This window comes from Chroicocephalus ridibundus, chromosome 4 (assembly GCF_963924245.1).
Source record: "Chroicocephalus ridibundus chromosome 4, bChrRid1.1, whole genome shotgun sequence".
NCBI classification, from domain to species: Eukaryota; Metazoa; Chordata; class Aves; order Charadriiformes; family Laridae; genus Chroicocephalus; species Chroicocephalus ridibundus.
This window is the reverse complement of record NC_086287.1, coordinates 46,513,600-46,536,591: the sequence shown is the minus strand read 5'-3', so window position 1 is coordinate 46,536,591 and position 22,992 is coordinate 46,513,600. Positions and strand designations below refer to the sequence as shown.

At 44.3% G+C, this 22,992-nt stretch overlaps 1 protein-coding gene across 6 annotated transcripts in view; it reads left to right on the top strand.

The window, feature by feature from the left end:
• AMBRA1 (autophagy and beclin 1 regulator 1) overlaps positions 1-22,689 on the top strand; it is a 137,876-nt gene extending 115,187 nt beyond the window's left edge. For all 6 annotated transcript variants that reach the window (XM_063331897.1, XM_063331899.1, XM_063331896.1 and 3 more), the window contains 3 exons: positions 10,585-10,677; positions 12,308-12,501; positions 21,087-22,689. In XM_063331897.1, the coding sequence (XP_063187967.1) occupies positions 10,585-10,677; positions 12,308-12,501; positions 21,087-21,577 (778 nt within the window). In that variant the 3' untranslated portion in view covers positions 21,578-22,689. The remainder of the gene's footprint in view (positions 1-10,584; positions 10,678-12,307; positions 12,502-21,086) is intronic.
• Positions 22,690-22,992: the final 303 nt, after the last annotated feature.

Genomic DNA, 22,992 nt, shown 5'->3' with positions numbered 1-22,992 from the left:
ATTCAGTTTCTGAATCTTTGATTTTTGCAGCACAGAATGAAATCCAGCGTCTAGTACAATAGAAACACCTCTACTGAATTAAAAAGGAATTTGTTTTTTAGTGCTCTTAACATTTCCTATCCTGTCACATACTAACAAGAGTTTTCGCATTCAGAAACACCCCTGGTGGGGCTTCTCAAACATTAATTGTCTTGTAGAACATGAACAGGTGAGACCAAAAGTGAGGAGGAGCAGACTGCATGCTGCTTATTGCCCTTTGCTGGCTTCTCTTGTGGAAGACTGCCGTGGGAGAAAGGCAGGGGGTCCAAATATCAGTTCTTCCTCGTTTCATCTTGAGTGCCTCCCCCTGTTCCCCTGCCTTCCCTGCTCAGGAGCAGGTTCTGGAAGGGCTCAGCACTCAAATGCTTTTGAAAATACTAATCCAAAAACCTCAGTGTTCTGAGAAAACTGGTTCAAACCCAAGTACTCAAAGCACCTAGTCTAGGGCCAGCTGTGTAATGCGGGCATCCACAAGAGAGGAAGGATTTCTTCAGCAGACAGAGCCTCTGGTAATGAAATTAAAATACCCCCTGAAGATGTATCTGGATCAGAGGCAGCATCCCTTGGAATTCTCTCATTGGGAAGGAGGTGTGGAGTGTCTCAAATTGATTCAGTGCTATGCAGTGTGCATATTTTAATTCTTTGTGGTGAGATCTGCCTCTAACGTGAAACTATTCTAGGAAAATTCTCTTCACGGTAATTCCTGTACTTTGCAGAGGATCATTTTAATTGTCTGTCCATTTCAATCCAGTTGGTTTTTTTCCTCTGAGAATTGCGTATCCTCTCATCTAGTAATGGGGACAATGCGTCTGCATCTAGTTATTGGTGCTGGTAAAGAGATAGTAATCTATCCAGCTGCCTGATGCGTCATGTCTCTCTGCTGGCTGGCTCCATTCCTCAGGCTCTTCAGCCTCCAGCAACGATGCTCCCCAGCAGCATAAGCCCTGGTGCATTGTTTGTCTTTTAAGAATAGCTTCTGGAGGATGGAGTAAACAAAGAGACAGAAGGAGGAGCTGTCTTCCTTCGTGTGTAACCAAGGGATGTTAGCAACCCTGCCTCACAGCTAACTGGGGTGGCTGGAGGTACTGGTTATGTCTGAATCCTCGCTGCAAATGGCCTCTTCAAAGGCAGCATCTGCACAGTAGCCTTTGACCATGGCCGAGCGAGCAAATGCATGTCCTGGGCTTTTGCTGCCTGTTAACCACAAGATACACAAAATTTTCTAAATGAGGGGAAAAGATTATTTCAATTGATAAAAGGACTGAAAAGGGGTAATATGACCAATTTTGTACTAAAGATGCTTCCTGAAAGCTTCTATTTGGATTTTTGTTATTCATGCATTTAAGAAAAAAACTCCAATTCTGTCCAAATTGTGCAGGGAAGCCTTAGATATCCCAAGTGCCAAGAGGCTCAGTCATTGCAGATGCAAGAGAAGTGGAGTGGTAATACGGAGGCTTGAAACAGTATGTCCATTGTGATATTGGTTTTTATTCCATTTCTGTTTCTGTATGTGAATTTTATATCCAGGATGACTGATGGCATTAGGTGGAAGAGGCCCTCATAAAATTCCACTTAATATGTCTGTGAATCCTAGAGATAAATTTTGAGAGCTGCTTTAAGTCTTCAGTTATTAGCAAGTTTATTTCCCTCACCCAATTCTTCAAGATATGCTGAAGCACTGACTAGTTAGTGGCATTTATTTTCCACCATGAGAAGGGGAAGTTGGAACAGAGCCCAGTGTTAAAGAAATTTAACTTGCTTTTTACTGGTTTGTGTACTATTTCACTGGGCTTATCAGGTCTTTACTGGTTTACTTTACAGGTTCTGATACAGCGTAGCAATCGTTTTAAAAGCATGAACACGTACTCTAAGAACAGTTACCAAATGCTTCACTTATATCTATTCAGATCACACCTGCTGCCTTTTCTTCTTTTACTTTTTTTCTAATTCTATCTACAAAAGCAATTAAATTTCATGCAAGCAATTATTTGACTTACTGCCTACTGCATGTGGCACACTCTTTTATTGTTTTTATATATCTTTCTTTTTTTCTCTTTGTTATATTACTGTCTTTAAGGATAAAAGTTACACTTAGGAGAGAGTAATTGTCAATTTAAGTATGGCTTTCTTTTTGAAGAATGCGACTAAGTAGGCTTTTTTGGCCTTTTGTCACTTCCTGAGGTTTTTTTGTAATGTTAAATCCGGTGTGAATGGCTCAAAAAAGTTAACTTCTTAAATTTTTTTATTATTATTTTTTAATTTTCTTAATAAGTGCAACTAGCTGCTGTGTCTGGCTTCTATTCTTACTCCCTAATTGCATAAGTACCCTTGGATATGTTTGAAGTGGAGACTTCAGAGAGAAAATTCAGTATCTCGGCCACTTTGAGTCATTATTGATTTTTATCCTTGGCCTCACTGATGAATAGACCTTTTTTTCTTCCACTGCCATTTTCCTCCTGTTTATTTTTAGAATGTCTTTTCCTCCTTTGTCAGCACCAGTCCATTCTGCTTTCTTATAACCTTTCTTTTCTCCTTAGGTCTATACTAAACCTTCCTTGTTCAGTTTTTTACTCCAATATTGCCTTCCAATAAAGTAATCTTTAATTTTCCAGTCTTTGATCCAGTTTACTTGTGGAGTTTTATTTGTTGTCCCTTATGCCTGTGTTTTCTAGCAGGACTGTAGTGAATCCAGCTAGCAAATAAACCAGCCAACTTTTCCTTCATTTTCTTTACCTTTTTTAAATCCTCAAGCCATCTGGTTCTGTAAGTGGTCTCAACTCCATGCCTACCAACTCTAAGTGGAGTAAAACTTGTGGATTTGGGTGTTTTGTTGGATTTTGAGCAAGTTTCCCCTGTATGCTAAACAGAACACTTTTTATTTGGCTAATTTCAAAGCTGCTAAAGATTAAAAATACAAAACTTGGCTTGCCCTGTGGATCTTACTGAGATTAGACCAAGCCAAAATCTTGGTTCTGGAGCTTGGCAGATTTGTCTGTGCACATTGTATTGTTGTATTAAAAATAATAATAATAAAAAGGCATTGCTATGCTTGGTTATTTTAAGTGTTTATTTTGAAGTTCATTTCTCCCATTCTAAATGCATTTTCCTGGGTTAGTCTGTTGGCATACAAAGTACAAAACAAGCCTACTTTGAAGTTGCCTTTGAATCAATGTATATATCAGTTTCTGCTGAAACGCTAGTGAAAGTTCAAAGAAGACTAAAGAGTGACTTTGGCTCTTGAGACTTGTAGCAGTTTAAGATGTTTAAGGCCTAAGAAGGCTTAAGCAATTTGCACTCCCCCAAAGATTCATAACATCCTAAATTGTCTAAGCCACTGGAAGAGCTGATAGATCATAAACAGCTTAAGATATTCTGAGGGTTCAGAGCTTATTTGGAGTATAGTCTGCCTGTAATCACTTTAAGCAATTAACAAGCCTTTGGGTTTTTAGAGGAACTTAAGCAAGTTATCCATCTTTAGAGCTTGGTTTAAGGTGATACCAAGCTAAATTGTTCTTATTTAAGGAACTTAAAGCTCTGCGTTCTGGAATCTGTTATTTACCTTCCAGAGGATCCGTATGTGCTACTTGGTGTGGTTGGAGCCACCTAAGTGGAGGATATCGTGGAATACTGGCAAGATTTTTGAGTGAGAAGAAAATCGGTGAAAATTCAGAAAATCCTTATGTTTTATTTCTGCCTTGTTTATTCCAGGCTATTTCGCCTGGATGGTATGTTCTTATTTACATAAACATGCATTTTTTAAATAATGCTAAAACTACTGTGTAGTGCAGTACATCATACAGAAAAGTCTTGCCAGTGTTGCAGGACCAAATCTTAACTCTGGGCCCACCTTGCTTGAGTGTTTTGTACATCTGCTTACAAATATTTTGCATTTAACGATGACCTCAGTATGCCCCCTCCAAATTGGGATATATCTCTTCTACATGTCAAAGTAGCTGGTGTTTGTTACAACACCAGTATTATGGGAGTCATGTTCGGGACTAAGAGGGTGGTTCTTGTTCTCTCAGGTGGAAGTTACAACTTCCTATGCTGAGAGTGCTGTAAAAAAAAAAGCTCTGGGAAAAGCTGCTTTTAAAAAATGTTGTGGCATTTTGGTAGAAGAATTGGCATGGGCATGAAGGCTGTCTGTGAGGGACTTTTCTTGTCCTTATTCTCAACACAGGTTGTACCGTGTAGCTTTGTGTCCCTTAAAGGCAGCACTCTCAACCTCAGTAGTAGTTCTTGAGTCTCAGGATGATCAAACATCCAAACTTTCATACAAAACTCTCCTTCTGCTCTGCCATTGTCTTGGTGCATAATATCCATTTATCACTCCTGTTGAATGTGATGGAAGACTGCGTCTTAGTTTAAGACTTTCTCCCTTGGAATGTAAGACAAATTTCTCTTTCTGTTGGTTTGTTCTCCATGTCGTGAGTCTGCTCATCTGCTACATGCAATGCTAGACAGGCAGGTTACAAATGCTGTCTCCTGGAATCCACTTGGGTTTTAGTTGTAGTGACCCTGTGGATCAGAAGAAACCATCATGTTTGTGTTCTTCCTACTGTGTTAATCTCTCTTATCTCTCTCACTTTGAGGTATCTAACAGCTTAGCTGACAGATGACTCTCTTCCTTAGCTGCGATGTCACATTTTTGCCCAGGGAAGATGACTGTTAGAGGTGTGCCTTCTATCTAAATCTTATCCACTGGCTGCAAGAGCCTGGACTGTATCCAGCTTCAGTTCCCTGACGGTGGGCAGAACAAACTTGTGCGTGTTCATGCTGTTGCAACAGAAAAGTGTTATTAGCTATTAGTGCCTCCAAATTTATAAGGCTGGCCTCGTTCAAATGCTGTGAGTTTGGCTAGAGCCTCTTCAAAAATCCCGCTATTTAACCTAGCTGGCAGGACTGCACAATCAAATAAACGGGGCCAGTCATCTTGCATAGTGTTCTGGGTCGAGTTGGCATCCTCCCTGAAGCAGGCACATGGCTACCAGCTGCACCAAGCTGCTTGCTGTCCTGCTTCTGCAGCACCTTTGGCAATTCAAGGAGGTGTCAGGATGTGTTTCTGCATGGTTGCTGGTTGCCAGGTGGGCGAAACTTGCAAGATTCTGGAAAATAGTGGGCTGTATCAGTATAGGGAGTAAAAATCCACCTGCTGCTATTTGCGGAGAAGGGGTGACCTTTCCATTGTTCCTCTGAATGTTATTAATAGGATAGTTTCATATGTCACTTAAATGTCTGCGTGGTTGTTAATTGTAAACTGCAGATCTTGTGTTGTGTACAATTTATCTTGTTAGGAATTCTTATATTTGGTCTTATGCTCCTCCCCTGGCTAGTCAAACATGGGCTATACTCAAAAGGGTGCCAGTGAAGCTGCCACCTCTTCCTTGGTCAAAGGGAATTACTGCCCAGCAGAGCTACTCCAGGAATCCCATTTGCTGGTTCCATACAGTTTGCACTGCAGCCAGTTTTCACTTGGATTTGTCTCTGCACGTGGTTCATAGCCTGTACGGAAAGCTAAATATTTATGAAATAGAGTGTTAGAAATGATTGTTTTCCTATCCAGGCAGCTGCTGGGAGTGCCAAACTTTGCCTTGTACTGACAATACCGTTGCCTAGCTAATCATGGGAGCCAGGGATAGGCTTGCTGTGCTGATCCTCACACACCAGCAGAAGAGATAATGAGCTGCTGACAAGGATGCATCTGGAATCCAGCCAAGCATTGCATTGTGTGAGATACCATGTGCTGCTGCTTCCTTCCCAAACAAGGACAATGGATTCCTGTTCCTTAGCATAGTGTCACCTTGCTCTCTGTAGCTCATTCTATATTTCCTTGATACAGTTTGAATGGTTTAAGAATGACAAGTTTACACAAAGGGAGGAAAGCACATATTAGGGAATTCAAATCCTTTGTAAACTAACCCATTTTTTTATTCTTGCTCTTAGTGATCTTGAATGGACAGTATATTAGAGAAATCAGCTTTAAAGAGTAATATCTTTTGTGGAGAAAGTGAACCTTGGTGGTGTGAAAATCAGATATTCACCTAGCTGCATGCTGCATGGTGACACTTTGCAGCTAGTCTTCTCCATGTTGGGCTTGCCACAATCTTCATGGTAGTAATGGGGTTCTGCTGATATTTTTAGATGGGATTGCAGGCAGCAATGTCTTAATCAAAATTTAATTTAGTGCCTGTAGCAGACAAGTGTGCTACTGTTGGGCTTTTCCATGTGGCAGGATTTGAAGGAGGAGAGCAGTGCACTTGTCCGTTGCTGCTGCCTTCTTCAGTATCGGGGATGGTTTAAGTGAAAAGACACTGTTATTTATGCTTTCCTGGACATGAATGCCCTACTTGCAAATTACTTTTTTTTTTTTTTTTTTTTTGGTCTTGCCATGTGCTGCTGAGCGGTAGTGTTGGGGAACTTTTGTCCTAATCCCTCCTCCTCTTCAGCTCTCAATTTTGGATATGCCAGCAAGGGGTTACCCAGATGTCTAAGTCATGTTCTTTGTCAGTTAACTTTTCAAATACTGGTTAAGCCAATGCATTAAATCATATTTCAGCTTTCTTGTCACACTTGAATAATTTTGTCATTAATTCCTAGAGCTTGGTCCTAGTTTCTTTGGGGGACATACCTGAGCTGTGTAGGTAATACCTCCGTGCAGAGGGAGACACTGTGCTCTCCGAGTTGTTGGCTCTTGGTACTTAACAGGCTCCACTCTGAATCCTTATTTGACTTTCAGCAAAGCATGCAAATCTCTGCCCTTCGTCCTCTCCAAGCTTGTTAATAATGTGAGCTGGACACAGGCGTGAAGGAAAAGTCCATCTCGGAACAGATCCCTGCTGGGAAGGCCAGGCTGTGAGCAGCTCTGCATTTAACAAAGCTAATGGAAATTTCCAGGGAGGGCTTAGAGAGCTTAGTGACAGCCATAAAAAGGAAGAAAATAAGAACTTGACTAAGTGGACTTCACTGTCCATGACTGACGTAGTGTGGAGAATTGCAATTTTTCACCCTGAAGCCCTGGGCAACAAATGTCCTCCTTGCTGCATCCACATCCAAATGGCAACATGCTCCATGCTGCGCAGAGCTTCTACCTTACGCCTTGGAAAATGTAAAGTGCTTCCAGCATTTTCATGTCTAGAGTTTGATGGAGCAAAAGTTAAATGCTTACATTACCTGAAAAATATTCATTTCTCCAGTGTAAGCTCTGCTTCTGTGAAATGAATAGTCAGGCCTTGATTTGCAAATCTCCTGGGAAACGTGCTGTGAAAGGCTTGCTAATTTACAAAATTCAAGCAATATTTTGGAATGAGCGTTAAAAAAACCTTTAGGCTTTCTGAAAAGGGAGATTGCACTGTTTTAAATAGGTGCGCTTAAACCCGTGCAAATCTTCAAGCTTAATTGAAAATCTGATTTAAACCAAGGTAATTGTGGTTGTCGCATACATCTTGTTGTGTAGTTAAGTTGGTTTAAGGTGTAATTATGTGGTCAAGTTTCTAATGCAGGCATGGTCTTAAAACTGACACTGAACCCATACAATAGCACCACCTCTTTGATGAAATCTTTATTTACTACGAAGGGAAGTTATGATCTTCATATAAAAGATAGTGCCCAACCAGCTCCCTTTAAGTTCACACATTTGTTTTCTCCACTGTACCTTGATACAGTCTGAAACATCTCTTCTGTAGCCTCAAACAGTCATCCAAAGACTGGAAGACCTAATTGGGAGCAAGCTGGATATTGGTCTTGTGGCTGTGGAGAGGCAGATGAGATGCGGGTCAGAGAGATGCAGATACATGCAAAAGAGAACAAAGATTGTGCTGACGGTTTTATTGCTTCAGGCCTTTTGCAAGAGGTGGAGCTGGGAGAGGATAAGTTGGTTAGCCCACCCTGGTGGGGGAAGAGTCTGCTGAAAGGTAGCTGTGAGAATGCTCACTGCTGCAGTAGGGAGTGACGGCTGTTTATTCTGAGCCACTTCTCTGGCCTTGCAGGGAGACACGCACAGTCCAGACTAAAAAGCCAGGTTAAAGTGATGCTGAGGATGCTGAACTCCCATCGTGGCCAAGTCTAGTGACCTTGGCTTAAGCTGTTCATCCGTGTTCCCAGAGTCAGCAACAGGAGCAGTGGCACCAGCTGCTACAGGTCCTCCTTCTGCCAAGTCCTCGATTCTCTGGCAGTAAATGAGTAGCTAATAGGACCCTGGCAGTGAAACGCAGTTGATAAATGGCAGTATTTAAAACCAATGTGCAAAACCATGTATTAAATGGAATGGCTGTTGATTTCACCGTCTAGGGAAAGGTGCAAATTGACAGAATGGAGTTAGAACGGACTTTCCTGTCTAGTAACCTGCGTGTACAGTAGTGAGCCTCTGCAGAACGGGTAGGAGCGGGGAGGGGAGTTTTAAATGTGGTGTACTGTGTGTCAGCCTGGTGCCATCATGCTTTTGTAGAAGTGAGATGAATCAGACTCAGACCTGTACGCGTGCGCACGCAGGAGCTGAGCTTTCTGTGTACTACAAGAACACGGTATTTGGGGTAAGAGGGGAAACACAGTATTGCCAGTTCGCGTTTTGGCTTAGGGGGAAGGCTTTGCAATCTTCTGGTTTCTAGAGCAGGGAGCTGGTGAAGACAAGTAGGGCACACAGAGCACCTTGGGAAGGAATACCAGTCATGTAGGTGGCTGGGGGGACCATGCCTGTACTTTGGAAATCATGAATGAAGAAGCATGGAGGGAGGGGGAAAAGAGCATGGGTCAGTTTAGCTCTATTGAATAATAGCTGCGGATACCAAGCAAACTAGGCTTTTTCTGGAAACTTTGTCTACCAGGTCAGAAAGTCTCGTTTGCCTAGGAAGTGTGCTACTTTGCAGACAGCAGTGTGACAGCTAAGTCTTGGTATACTAAGCAGGGGATGGAGCAGCCAGAGGGATTGGCACGGTTTTAGTGACAGGTTACCATCTGTCAATAAACTCTGAAGCCTTTGTAAATCAGCATCTCCCTGGCAGCTGCTTTCATAGGGTATAGCGCAGCGCAGGGCTAGCTCAGCACAAAAAAAGAAAAAAAGTGATGACTGATTACTTCCTATAGACTCCGTGCATGGTTTTGTTGACCTAATTTTCTCCAGCTTTTGCCCTTGGTCCCAACCTGGGGTGCCGTCACCCCAGCAGCCTAGCCCAAGGCCTCCAGCACCACACAGCTCTCCCATTGCAGCGTGTCTGACCTACAGTGTCCTCTAAGGTGGGGTTCACGCCAGTTCTGCTGAGGCATCTCATTACATGGACATATGTATACATAAACCATGTTCGTGTCTGAGCTGTAGCCAGCTACCAACTACTTGCCCTGAATCCTTCCTTCACACTGTGGGACTACTCTTAGTTCATGCTTTGAGACTGTCTGCAGTGTGATGCAAGTCCAGGTCTTCAAATGCAATTCCCTTCTGTCTGCGTAGGACCTTTTTTTTTTTTTTTTTTACCTTTACTTGCCTTGTGGCCACTGCACACCAGTGTTAACTGTCCGCCTAGCACTATCTGGCAGCTCATGGGCGGCTGGTGTCACCATGGCACGGCAGAACACTGTGTAGAAAGTCTCTTCCATGGCAATGCAGCCCATAGTGCTTCTGGAGGTGGGACACAGCCCGTCCTCTGACATTTCTGTGTGGCACAGAGTAAGCTGGATTCGCTCCTGTCCTCTTCCAGTCTAAGAGTTTTGGGGCCTTAGAAATAGTGAGAGATGCGCTTACAGCTTTTTGGTTATACTGGTTTAGTTTCTGTGATTGCTCGAAGCCTTCAGTAATAATGTGATGATTAGCAATACATTGTTAGCCTTGCCTGTTCCTGTGAAGTGATTAGCCAGCCCTGTCCTTGCATATTTTTTGGGGAAATGCACTGTGAAAGGTTGCCAGAGCATTGGCTGTTCTGTTAAACTTATTAGTATTAGCTGTAAAATTCAAGTTTTGGACTTTTTGGACATGCAGGTACTTGATCGAAACTCTTTCCACAAACTCTTTTGTGGAAACTTATTAAAATATCCTCTCCGTCTGCCCTTGCTCCACAGTGACTGTCAGTGAGAGGGCTGTATAGAGATTTATTTATAGGTGGAATGAGAACCGTTTGCGAAGAAACTAAATGTCAAATAAGAGCAGTGTTTTACTCAGCATTACCTAGTGCAGGAAATGCTGGCAGGCACCACAGAGAGAATTTGCCTTCCCATTCCAATTCTTTGTTTAGTCACTTGGAGTTAGGGTAACTTGATTTTATACACACAGTTGTATGTCTTCATTTCCTGAAAATCTCTCTGCTTCTGTTGCTGTGCCTCAGTGCTAATATTGGTTGAAATGAATGGAATATTCCAGAGCAATCTGGGTAATACAGTGCTCCGTGTTTGCACGGCTGTTTATGGTGATGAACGCTTCTAACAAAAACATGAACTGAGCTAGATCTGCAGTTTCTGTAGGGCAGGAATCAACACTGTCCTTCGTGTTGTGGGGATGTAATGTGTGCTGGCTGGAATAGTGTCCTGACATACTAATATTTTTTCCTTCTTTGGTGTTTCAAGGGCCTTAAACTCTGGAGTTGAGTACCACTGGGACCAGATGAATGAGAACGTCTTCGCTGTGCATTCCAGCAGCAGGAGCACTGAGCGGCCTGGGTGAGTCTCCTGGGTACGGGTTAGAGAGACCCGACCCTTTCTGCTGCTCTTGTTACATCTGACAGCAACACTTTTTCTTTGTTCCCTTAGCACTGGTAGCTTTAATTACGCAATTTTTTTCTACCTCTGACCCTGCCTGGTTGGGCTACCTGGTCTGCTTCCAGTAAGTGACATTCAGTGACCAAAAGTGCTGCCAGTGATTGTGAAGTACATGTGTCATCCGTGGCCTCAATAACATCCTTGGGCAAGCTGCAGGAGGAACGTGTGGGGCTTGATGCATCAAAAACACCACGCAAAGTAAACGGCCTTTGGAGGATAACTGAAGGACAGGGGATTTCATAGAGATGGGCGCAAATCCACCGGCTGGTCCTGGTGACTGACTTTCATCCCTTTGGTTTCTAGTCATGGGACAGTTGTTTCTCAGCAATAACCTCTAAAAATAAAGCTAAATCCCTTGGCAGCCCTATTGGCTGCTTCATCCAGCCTGTCTGGTGATGCGCACATTAGTTATTCTAAACACGAGGGTGATGCAGCAGTCCCTTGCTTCTTGTCCTAGTGAAGAGTACTTCTCCTTAAGCCAGCTGTTTTCAGCAAGAGGATGGCAGTCTTGTTTCTGAATTGTGAGCTCCAGGGTCCCAAGAAAGTTATGAGCTGATGTACAGGGCAATGTCTGTGCTGTCCTACAGCCTTGGACTGATTGAGACTGAAAAATAGGCGGTAGAGGTTCTTTACTCTGCCATGTGAGTGGGTGTTGCCACTACTCACGTTTTTTGGCAGCATATATCAGTCTTGCATGATGGGCTTAGGAGCAGCTTGAAGGCAGAAATACTGCTCAAAAATGAACTAGCTCAAAGAGAGAGCAAGAAAAGTGTGGTGGGTTTCAAAACCTTATGAAAAAAGGTTGTGAATGAGGCAATCTTTCCTAGAATCTCTTTACCATTCGCAGCACTTAAAGACAGAGGTCAGTTTTGGAAAGAGCATCCAAGCGTTGTCAAGATTCAGCTCTTGTAGTGTCATACACTTCAACTGTTCAATTCTAAGAAGAAGCTAATGAGCCTTGAGGCAGTTCCTGTTGTTTGCTCTTGAGAACAGAGAATTTCTCTTGTCCAACTGGAACAGGCAGAAATGCCTGCTGGAGTGCATTCACGTGTGATGTTGACAAACTAGGAGGTCCGGAGCAGGGAAGGGATACAGGCTGCGTCCTTGGGAGTTAAAACCACCCTGCCAACGTGCAGAGGGAAGTTGTGTGTGTGTTTATGGTCCTGTGCTGCATGTCCTGTTGCCTGCTCAGCTCAGTGACCCTGAGACAGAGTTGTTCTGCAGGCTTAGTGATGCTGCAGGGATGTCTATCTGTGCCTGTCAGACATGCTGCTTCTGTGGAAGGGTGAGTGGAACTGTAAGACTCTGTTGGCTTAAAACTCAAGAGAGCAGCCAGCTGATGCCGGAGAGGGATGTCTGTGTGTGTGTGCAAATAAGTGCGGGTCACAGTTCTCTCCAGCCCCATCTGCTCAGTGGCTCGCAGGTACCTGGTTGGAGTTGGAGGCAAGTGAGGCTCAGGTGAATGCTTCAATCTTGCTGGGGCACGGTGCCTCCAATGCTTTTGGTCTTATTTGTTTTTCTCTCTTTTCAGAACCAGCAGAGCCACATGGAGGACAGACAGGGACATGGGCCTGATGAATGCCATAGGCCTGCAACCCCGAAACCCCCCCACTTCTGTGACTTCACAGGGTACCCAGACCTTGGCGCCTCAGCTACAGAATGCCGAGACTCAGACAGAGAGGGAGGTACAGGAGCAGGAATCCGCCTCTGCAGGGACTGGGGAAGGTAGGAGCCCAAGCAATGATTTATCTGACAGAGCTTAACCTGGTGAGTGAGGAGTTTCCACACAGGTTCCACATCCTGTCAGTGCATTTGGACACTCCTGTTATCTCTTCAGCAAAGATTTCTCCAGTCTAATTTTCCTGTAGCCAGGCCAAGATGATCATGAGAGTGAATCTCTGTCCATTTGAATAGAGAGGTTGTCTTTTTCACATGCTTTTAGAGAGCAAAATGAACTCTTCTCCAGATCAGTGTGTCTTCGTAGAATTGTCTGTACTGGCATCATTCCTCAGAAATCTCCTGAACTCTTAAGCACCAGTAAGGCGGCAAACTGCTAAGAATTATCCTTTCTGCCTCTCTGTTAGAGCTTGGTTTGGTCCTTTAACCTCTGCATCTAAAACCTGTGCAGGCTTCACAAGCTCAGCATCTGGATACAAAATAAAATACTGTAAATCACTTCTCACAAAGCCGGTATGAGTATTTTGTTTAGTTTGATTGATGAAGGCTATGATGAGTGTCCAACTCAGCTATTCAAAACAGTCTCTAGTGTTCTTCAGACCAGGAAAACTTACCAACATGTAAAGACCCGGAAGCAGATGATGTGCGATTTCTTAACAATGTTAAAATTACTGGTCCTTTGAAAGCGTGGTGATTTTCTCTGTGCTTCTTGTCTCTATACAGTAGCATTGTGCCTGAATCCAACCCTGAAGACTTGGTTAGGAAGGAGTTGGGCAATATATACATAGGAAAGATAGAAAATCAAGGAGACAATTTTGGAGGTGTTGGTTCATGGTGAACCCACTTGGCTTTGGGAAGCAGCCCATGACATGCCTGTTTGTGCCTGTATACTTGCTTGTGTTCTGTCACTCTGAAAGATGCTTTTTGGTATATGACACTTCCACAGTTTCTGTTGTGCACCATCCAGCCTGTGTGCTAAAACTTTGTGTTTTCTGATCTTGGCTCTTCTGTTAAGTGGCAAATTCCTGACTTGGGGGGTTTCCTATCTGCTTATCTCAGCAGAACTGGGATTAACCTCTCTGGAAGGTTGGTACAGTTGAGGGCATGTGAATAAGGCTGGAACGTAGGATCTCTGGACAAGTGCTGAACTTGTGGGACCTGGTTCTTCCACTGGATGTGGTATGTAGACTGAGAACAGGGTACAGTGTGGGACCTTCTTGCATCAAGGCCATGATGGCTGATGCTTCAGGTTTGGGGGTCTTTCACTGCTCTGTTAAACCAGTGGAGTTCTCCAGTGCTGCTGCTTTCTGCTGCTGTTCTGCAATTGTCTGAAGGCTTCATTATCTCATTCTTTCTAATTAATCTTTCAATTTTCACATCTAGAACATGGTTTTTAACTAGACCATTAATGAAATGGGGAAGGGTTGTCCTTCACCAGTGCCTTGGGGAGGGTATCTCTACAAAGGAGCAAAACATATAGCGTTTGGAAGAAAAGAAGTGTAGATAACAAGCCCAGGACAGAGACTTCTGTTTGTCTCCCTTTCTTGCTTGGAAGAAGATCGATGGGTTCCACATTTGATATCATTTCTGGGTCAGACGCTGACTTATCACATGTCCCCTTGCAAGTGGCCTCACTGGCAAAATGGGCTTTCACACTCCTGTCTACTATATCTTTATCTATATATCTATATACACATACTTTGACCTTTGGAACAAAGGAGTTATTCCAGTATGGATGTATGAGCCGTGCTGGAGATGATGCAAGTGGTCTTACCCTGTAGCTGGTCAATTCTTATGCCAGTTGCATCCTTAGTGGAAATTCCTGTGCAAAAGCTCAAGAGCAGCTCAAAGCAGGGAGCTGTCAAGAGATAAACTATCAGGAGTGTACAGGAGCCAAAAAACCTCTGTAATCCATGACAGAGGAAGAGTACAAGGACCTATCATGAAGCAGAAAGACAGATTTTCAGCTCCTGTTACCAACACCTCAGGCAGGGACTTGGGGCATCAGTGGTCTGGTTCATCCGGGAGTCTGTGCCTCACGTTACACTTGAGCCCCATTGCACTGCTTGTGGCATTACGGTTGCTGTATTTCCAACATCATAAACACTTGCGATGCTTGTCCGGTGTGTTCAGCCAGGCTAGATTAGATGCTGCCCTGCTTTTCTCACGGTTAACGTGCCATTACTCTTTGCCTATTGAAAAGGAAACTGTGTTTCCTAATAGCAGGATCTAGATGTCAGAGACACGAAGGAGAAAAAAAAAAAGGGAAAAAATGTGCTAACACTAGCTTGGTGTGTGACCTACGGCAAATTATTAATCATCTACCAAATGGGAATAAATCTTCCCGTAGTACAGTACATCAGGGGCTGTGAAGATTAATTAGTGTTTTGTATGGGGCTTTGAAGATGTAAATCACTACGTAAAGGCTTAGCAGTATTAGCAGCAGCAGAATGGATAAATCAGATGTGATTCTGAGTAATGTAAAGGATGATGTTTTAGTTATCACCTTGTCATTGGCGGGGGGGCAGGGAAGACACAAAACGAAATAAAAAAAAAAACCCTTGAATGTTTAAAAAAGAAAAAAAAAAAGAGAGGCTAGTGCTACCCCCAAGAGTGGGTTTCTGTCCTATGTTTTGTCAGCCTTGCTGTTGTGGGGAATTTTGGGTCAGGGCATTTCTTGCAGATATGTGCTTACTGTAAAAAAAAAAAAAAAAAAAAAAAAAAAAAGTATGCAGAATTGCATCAGAAATCTAATTAAGCTCTATGCGGGTATAAATAGTTTCCTTTTCTCATGCAAAGCTCTGCGGGGACTTTGCTGTTCTGATTATCTTTCTGCCTCCTTTGGAGGAATGAGTATATGATGACTTTATTAGAAGTGAATCCCTCTAACGTCTGTATCTTTTTGTTTTGCAGCAGTTGATAGCTGCCTTGTGAACTCTGCTCCCAAGCCACACATAAACCAAAGGAAGTTAAGAGTTGAGAGAAAACTAGGAGAGGTACCAAGAAATGCCTCAGTGTTTCAGCTGTCTCCTAATTTCTTTTAAGCTGACAGACATAGTGGAAATTGTGATGGAGTTGTAATTTTGAGGCACTCTAAATTAGAAACGGTCTGTTGGGAGTTATACTACTCTTTCCCTTGCAAATGGACAGGCATGATGGGGGGAGGGATCGGTATTCAACTGGCAAATTAAATGTCACTCAAAAAACCAACAAAATCTCCTAATGAGATTTAATGGCCCGAAGCTTTAACCTTTAGCAATTGTAATTCCCAGTCCAGACTGGGTCAGGCTGTGGCTGCCGCTTGTTCAGGCTGCTGGATCTGTGGAGTAGGGTGCAAGTGGCAGTAACTGTCAGGGACCACAACTGGGCAAAAGGTGCCGCAGGCTGAGGACCTTTGCAGAGGTCCCTTCAGGACACTTGTTAGATTGTGCGCCCATGCTGTCCCCTGGCTATTGAGAGCATATCAATACATCTTTCAGGTAATCCAGTTGTTTAAAAAGGAAACCCACCCCCCCACCCCACCCCCCCAAAAAAAAAAAAAAAAAAAAAACACCACACAAAAAAGCCCAAAAAACCCACAAATAAACAAACAAAAAAAAAAAAAGCAAAAACCTTGATGGAAATAACGGAAAGGCAATTGTAATCTCAATTCCTATCATCATTGTCTTTGGGGCTTAAAATTCAGATAGCTAGCTCAATGCTCATTTTGCAAGTATGTGTCTTTGGGGGGGGCAACACATTGACTATTGTCATGCCATATACAGTTTTTTTTAACCTGTTTGGTTGAAGTGCTTCTCACCAGCCAGTACAAATTTCCATCCTGTCCAACTGCTTTCAGAGGTTGCAGCAGGCACTTTGAAGAGGGAAAAGGGTTGTAAAATGAAGGCTTGGGTTTGTGGGATTTGGTCTGTTCAAACTTTGGTAGTGAAAAGGCAGAACATGCAAGTGAAACTTTTCTGGTATAAGCAAAGTATCCTGAGGATGCCTACAGAGCACTTAGAAGCAGAGTCAGTGTGCCTGCACGTGATGTAATTTATTTAATCTAAGACATCAGGAACACGTGTCGGGGTGCTGCATAGGCAGGAATACCCTGTCCCCCGCTGAGCCTTGTGAGTGCTAAAAAGAAACATGTTGTTTTATGTTAGTTGAACACATTCTTGCAATGCTGCTGTCAGATGTGATGTGACTTTTGTGCGATCAGTGTGGAAATGGGAACCAGGATACCAGGGATCAGCTTCCAGATCTGCCTCTCATTCTCCAAGTAGGAACGTGGGTAGATCCCTTAGCCTTTCATCTGCCCGTCCATCTGTAAAATGTGCGTCATATGTCCTATAGAACTGCAAATTTCAGTTTCTCTTTAAAGCCCTCTGAAAAGCACTACCTAAAAAATAGAATCAAGTTCTAGAAGCATGTACTATGCAAGCCTTTACCGTGTGAGCTACTCCAAATACTTGGCTCTCTTGGGATTAAATTATGGGGGCTACTTTTAAAGTAAAACTTAGAAAAATAAGTTTCAGTCATACAAATCACCAAGGTGAGATATTGCGAAGAAATTTCTTACAAGTCAAAGCAGTTGTGTCTTTTCTGAGTTCTGTGGAGTTGTTTGAATTAGCTGCCTCAGAAAGGAAGCACGAATATGTTTCTGAGCTTGGTTGGGGAGAAAAGTAACTGGTAGTATTTCTTCTAGCACCAAGGGAGATGTAATTATTCATAGCTGGTTACGCTGGGCTGTGACCCTCCCTTCCCTATTCTTATGCAAGGAGTGAATTCATTTTAAAATGCTGATATTTTTATCTTTGAGCATCTGAATTAGTGGGTCAGCTCACACCTCAGAGCTATTATTCCATGTTCTCTGAAGACTCCGCAGTGCTTACTCTTAGTTCTAATTTTGAAGCTTTGTTTGCAAGCATGGCTACTAACTACTGCTGGTTTTAGAAAGAGGAAAGCTGAAAATAGGAAAAAATACCAGAGCAATGTCAGTATATCACACAGCCACAGAGGAGCCTGATCTCATCGTTGCTTCTGTAAGCTTTGCTCTTTATCAGGTGTGTGCCGTCCATGCCCAGAGATAAACGAGCTGTATGCCCCGTAAGTACTTCAGAGACCACTTCATTTAAGAGCGGAAATGCTTCTGCCTTATGACCAACTCCATTCAAAGTTTTCCAGATGTTTTGCCTTCGTAGTCTTCTGTGTCAAACTCTGGTCTTGCTGGAGTAGCATGGCAAAGGACTTCCAGAGACAGATGCATTAGCTAGGGAGTATTTTGTTAAATGTTGGAGCCAATCAGCTAGATTGACAGAAATCCCCTGGTCTTCGGGATAATTACTCTCAAGAGTAATATTTTGTTTCTGTGTGTTTGATAGATGGTGTTTCGGACCTCTGGGAAGGTCACTTTGGTTAGAGTAGGAAAGGTTTGTAGCAACACAGCACTGTGGACACAACGCTAATACTTAATTGTATTATTGTGGGAGGGAACCATGGGTGATGCTTTTCTATCCTGTCAGGCACAGAACTTGTGTCCCTGTCCAAAAAAAGGTGGAAACTGTGTCTCAAGATTGCTTCCTGCTCTGTGATGGATCCTGATACAGGGACAGCCTATGTGGAGGACAAATTGGCAGGTGTTAGGCTTACACTGGTACTTCACATACTGTATCTGGAGCTGGTTAGCTCAGTTTTCTAGATTTTGCCTGTAGTGCTCTGGGAGGTTTTTCTATTTTTCTGACCCTAGAAGGTAGGCTTAGAAGAATGAGAGCTTAAGATAAATGATTTTGCAGAGCCTGGGAGATCAGATTGGAGTTCTGAGCAAAAAATGAGAGAAGAGAAATTGCCTTCTCTGTGTGGAGAATTAGATGTGCTATCACTTAGCCTACTCCTGCACACGCTCAGGTTCATGCTCTGGATATGCCCAAACCCTTTGGAGTCTGAAAAAACATGTCCTGAGTATGGGGTTTCTCTCTGTTAAGCCGGTGGCCCAGGGAATGGGGTTTGGCCACTGCAGGAAGTTGAAACTTCTAGCAATCAGAGATGTGGGGTTTACAGCATTGATGCTGTTCTGGGTAAGTGCCTGTGTGCACGCTCTGAACCTGCACCAAATGGAAGTTAGCTTATTTCACTTGCACCGCGTACTAACGTAGTCTGCATTGGCAGCCTGGGGAGAGAACGTGCGTGGGAGTCACCAGGCAGTAGAAATGGGCTGTATGTGAATCTGTGTTGTAGCTCAGCTGAAGGCAAATCGCACAGGAAGCTTTGCTCTGAACCAGTCAGCCAAAGTCATCGTCAAAACCTGAGGGCTGAAAGGGGAGGACAACCCCCAAAGCTTGTTGGCTGCTGAAAGGTGAGGCTCATTTCTGGCCCTTGATGGGCTGTCTTCCTGGAATTTCCAACACTGATATATCTCCGTGCTCGTAATCTGAAGGCTCGTGACTTGCTGATTTCTGCTGTGGCATCAGCCCTGGCCTGTTTTCTGAGCAAGCAGCTGCCTCAACTGGAAATTCAGCCATGGCATGTGGTAATTAAGGGGCAGAGAAGAGCAGGGGGTGCTGTGGTGTGCGCCGCCTGCACAGACTCCTCTGGTGAAGCACATGTTTGTAATGCTGAGGAGCATTGTCTGGGGATCCTTGCTGATTCACTGTTCCAATGCTCCTGTATTGGGCTAGTTTATAGTAAGTGAATCTGTCAAGAGCACAGTACCTGCTGTTACAGGACTTGTGCAGGGAGGGCAGTCTGGCATGTAAGCCAAGTTGCACATCTTGGCTTTCTCAGGCTTCCTCTCTGGCCTGTCCAGATGGTTGGTAACAAAGTGCTTATGACTATGCCCTCAAAAGGAAGCGATGACTGAATCCTAAACCATACTTCTCAAACCTTCCGCTTACTTCTGCTCATAATTAATGCTTCAATATCCCCTGGCACGCGTGTTTTTCAACTGAAGTTTCCAGTCTAATAGCTGCTTCTGTCTGTTCTCTGTCCTCATGCTGGTCGGCCAGGTTCCTAGTTCATGCATCAGCCACATCCTGAACAGGATTTCTCTGCTAGAGTTGTGGGTCAGGCTCTGCCCAGGGGGTATTCTTGCTCACTCCTCAAGGCTCTGCTCCAGATTCTTATGTGGTTACTGGTGTCTCTGTGGTCTCGCTGATGCTCTAACCAAGGAGCTATGTAATTGCTCTATGTATGGTGGATATAGCAGGCTTACTACATTCCTAGCAGAAAGGGACTTAGTCTACTTGTGAGAATTAAATATGCCCTTAATGTCCATAGTAATTCTACAGCAGGGCAGTATGTCAGCAGACTTGCTCAGAGATGAAATTAGCTATACCCTGTGGTGGAGGAAGCTGGTGGTGTTTGATGCAAGTACCACTGAACCCATGAGGAAAGGGAATAAGCTGTCACTGACTGACCGCGTAACGTGTTAACAGCTTTAACTATCTTGCTTTTTTAAAAAAGAACATCTACAGTGGCATGATGTAGACTGCGCTGAATACCCCAGCTCCCATGTTGGATACATGATCTCCACCCCACAGCCCCAAGCAGTTTTGACTTCCTAGTCAGCGTGGCATTTTGTTTTTTACTGTGTTTTAACTCCTACCTACATCTAGCCTTGTTGACATTTGTGTTCATTTCCTTGGTGCCAGGAGAGCTCATGGCTTTCTCCTCTAATCAGCACTGCGATAGCTTCGCGGAGCTGGGAGTGAGATTTATCTCTTTAATAAGAATCGTCAGGATCCCACTGTGGAATGATTCTAGCAGTTTATGATTACAGATTGTTTTCCCTAAATGGTCTGGGTAAAGTTTGTAGCAAAAGGAGGATGCTAGGAAACAGAACTGGGCTGGACCTTCGTGCCATGGGGATTTGATCTCCTATGTGTACTATTTTTCTGTGAGATTTTGTTCTTCAAAAGTAATCTTCAGCAGCCAAGGCATGTGACGATGCCTCAGAGCTCAGTACAGCCTGACTATGGAGGGAAGACTTGGAGATAGAGTAGACAAAGACTCTAGGTCTTAAGAGATGTTTTTTGCATTCCTCAAAAAATATTAGTCAAGGGGAGCAGGAGCCTACACACTTGATCTTTCCTTGATCATAGGTGATGTGGAAGCACAGACCATGTTCTGTAGCTGCTGTCTGCTCTTGGCCAGCTGCCTGTGTCCTCTCTGGTACTGGGGAGGTTGCCATCGTGTCAGCTGCCTGGGGGGTTCTCAAACAGGCGAAGTAGGAAAGGCCACAGGACTCTCTAACACTATGGTGAAATGTTTGGTTTACTGCATTGCAAACGGAGGTTTTTCTTCTTGCCCCTGTGGGACTGGCTGGACTGTCTCTGCAGCCGAGAAAACACACTGCCTCTTTGATGTTGCTTTTTTCCCCACCTGTGTGGCTAGATAAGAGCTGCTTCTCCAAGGCTTGGACATGCAAGTCTGTGAGGTATACTTGCAGGAGTGGCCACGATTTTCTTGACAGAGTTCAGTGTCTTTTTTTGGTGCTTCACAGACAGTTATGGAAATAAAATATAGGGCTCCCTCTGGAACAAAGCCCATCTTCTGTCTCAGCACATGAGCACTGTGTGGTGCATCTGCCCAGCATCCTTTCTCTTCTTGTTGTAGTTTGCCTAGTGCACCAGAGTTGCTTCTGCTTTCTCTTGCAGGTGAAGGTCCAGAGTATGGGTCCAGCGGGGAGGATGCCCTGAGTAGGATCCAAAGGCTGATGGCAGAAGGTGGTATGACTGCTGTGGTCCAGCGGGAGCAGAGCACCACCATGGCGTCCATGGGTGGCTTCGGCAACAACATCATTGTGAGACACCGGATCCACCGCAGCTCTCAGACTGGTGCAGAGTCCACCGGAGCTGAGGGCACATCAGCACAGCAGTCCACCTCACGGCAGCTGGCAGCCGAGCTGGAGGGACGCATCCTTTCAGAGTCTATGCAGCTGTCAGAGCATGGCGTGAGCCTGCGGACAGCCCCTGGTGGGAGTGAAGGACAAAGCACTGGTGATCTGGACCTGCCAGAGCAGGCTCAGTCCTCCATGGACACTGAGGGACCAATTGAATACAGTGACCTAACTAATAATAACCATCTTCCTGACAGTACCAACTTCTATAGTAATGACAGCACCAGTGGGGAGTCGCGGAACAGGTAGAGATTGAGTTGTGTGTTGGTGCTACCCTTGTACTGCTCAGCAGAGACCTGTACCTCACAGCTGGCCAGGAGCTGGAAGAGTAGGGACGTGTGGCTCTGACAGGATGCTGGTGGTTCAGAGGGCTTTGCTATCCTGGGTGAGTGGGAAGGGATAAGGACTGCAAGGGAAGCCATGGGGAAGAAAGCGTACTTAAGTTCCAACATTCCCACTGCTGAAGAGTTAAGAGGAATATGAACCATACAGGCTGCACATCATGCAGATTTTGAAGCCCCATGGGATCCCCTGAGCTCAGCCCTAACCCTGCAATTCAGTCAGTTTCATCCTTTGTAAAGTTTCTTTGCTTTACTCTTTCCTGCCCTTTTATGTCCAGGGGCTGATCAGTAGAGTGAAGAAAGGGAAGGGGGCCTGCAGCATCCTTCTGGAGACAGGCAGTCCTACCGGGCAAACCTGGGCGTGATGCTCCAGCACCATTGCTGGAGTGGAGGAGTCTTCCAGACCACAGTCCTGCTCCGTGGCACAGCACTGCTCCCCCCTCAGAACATGGTGTTCTGAGATCCGTCCTGCCTGCGTTGTGGTCTTTTCTGTGACAAACTGGGCTTTGCCAAAACCTGCGTGGCTCAGGATCTGCTCACAGGTGGGGATCTTTCCTTTTTAGAGAGTTAGTTTAGTACTTGGTGGGAACCTAAGCAGAGCTGCTGTATAGATGGGTAGAGGGACAGGGGCTACTGCTCTCTAGTCAGGATGCGGTTCACGCAAGGATGTTCTAAGCTGTGCCAATATTAATATGAATGAGCCATCCCAGTGGTTTTATGGTGCCAGGACTGAGCTACACCTCCTTGGCAGGGGGCAGGAAATGTCTTTCAGCTCCAGGCCAGGGTGTGAGGTATGAGTCTGTGATGTAAGGTGTTGCATGTGAAATCTTGACCTTGTACATGTAGTTTCTAGTGGAGAAAATCAAGGCTCTGATATTTTGTTTTTAGTCTCAAATGTGATTTTCCTTTTCGTTTGTAACTCTCCATCCCTAGCAGGCTTGTGGAGGAAGGACGGGGAGAGCGTGAGTGCTAACGAGGGAAACACCAAAGATCAATGTCATTAAAATATGACAAACCCTTGCTTGACCTACTGTCTTCATTTGTGTGATGGTTTTCTCTGTGTTCAGCCTTGGGATAGGTACATCTAGCTCAGAAGCACAAGGTAGCTTACAAATATCAGATGATGACCACCCCCTTCCCAGGAAGAGAGCAGGCTCAGCCTTAGAGTTGGAAGCCCAAAACTGAGGAACAGGGAAGAGCATTTGGGAGTCTTGATTGCAAATTGCCTTTTAACCAGTGTGGAGATAAACGGGCACTTCAGCATTTCCCATCATTCAAGTACTGCATTAGGGAGAGAGGGGAGCGTTTCTACTATCCCACTTA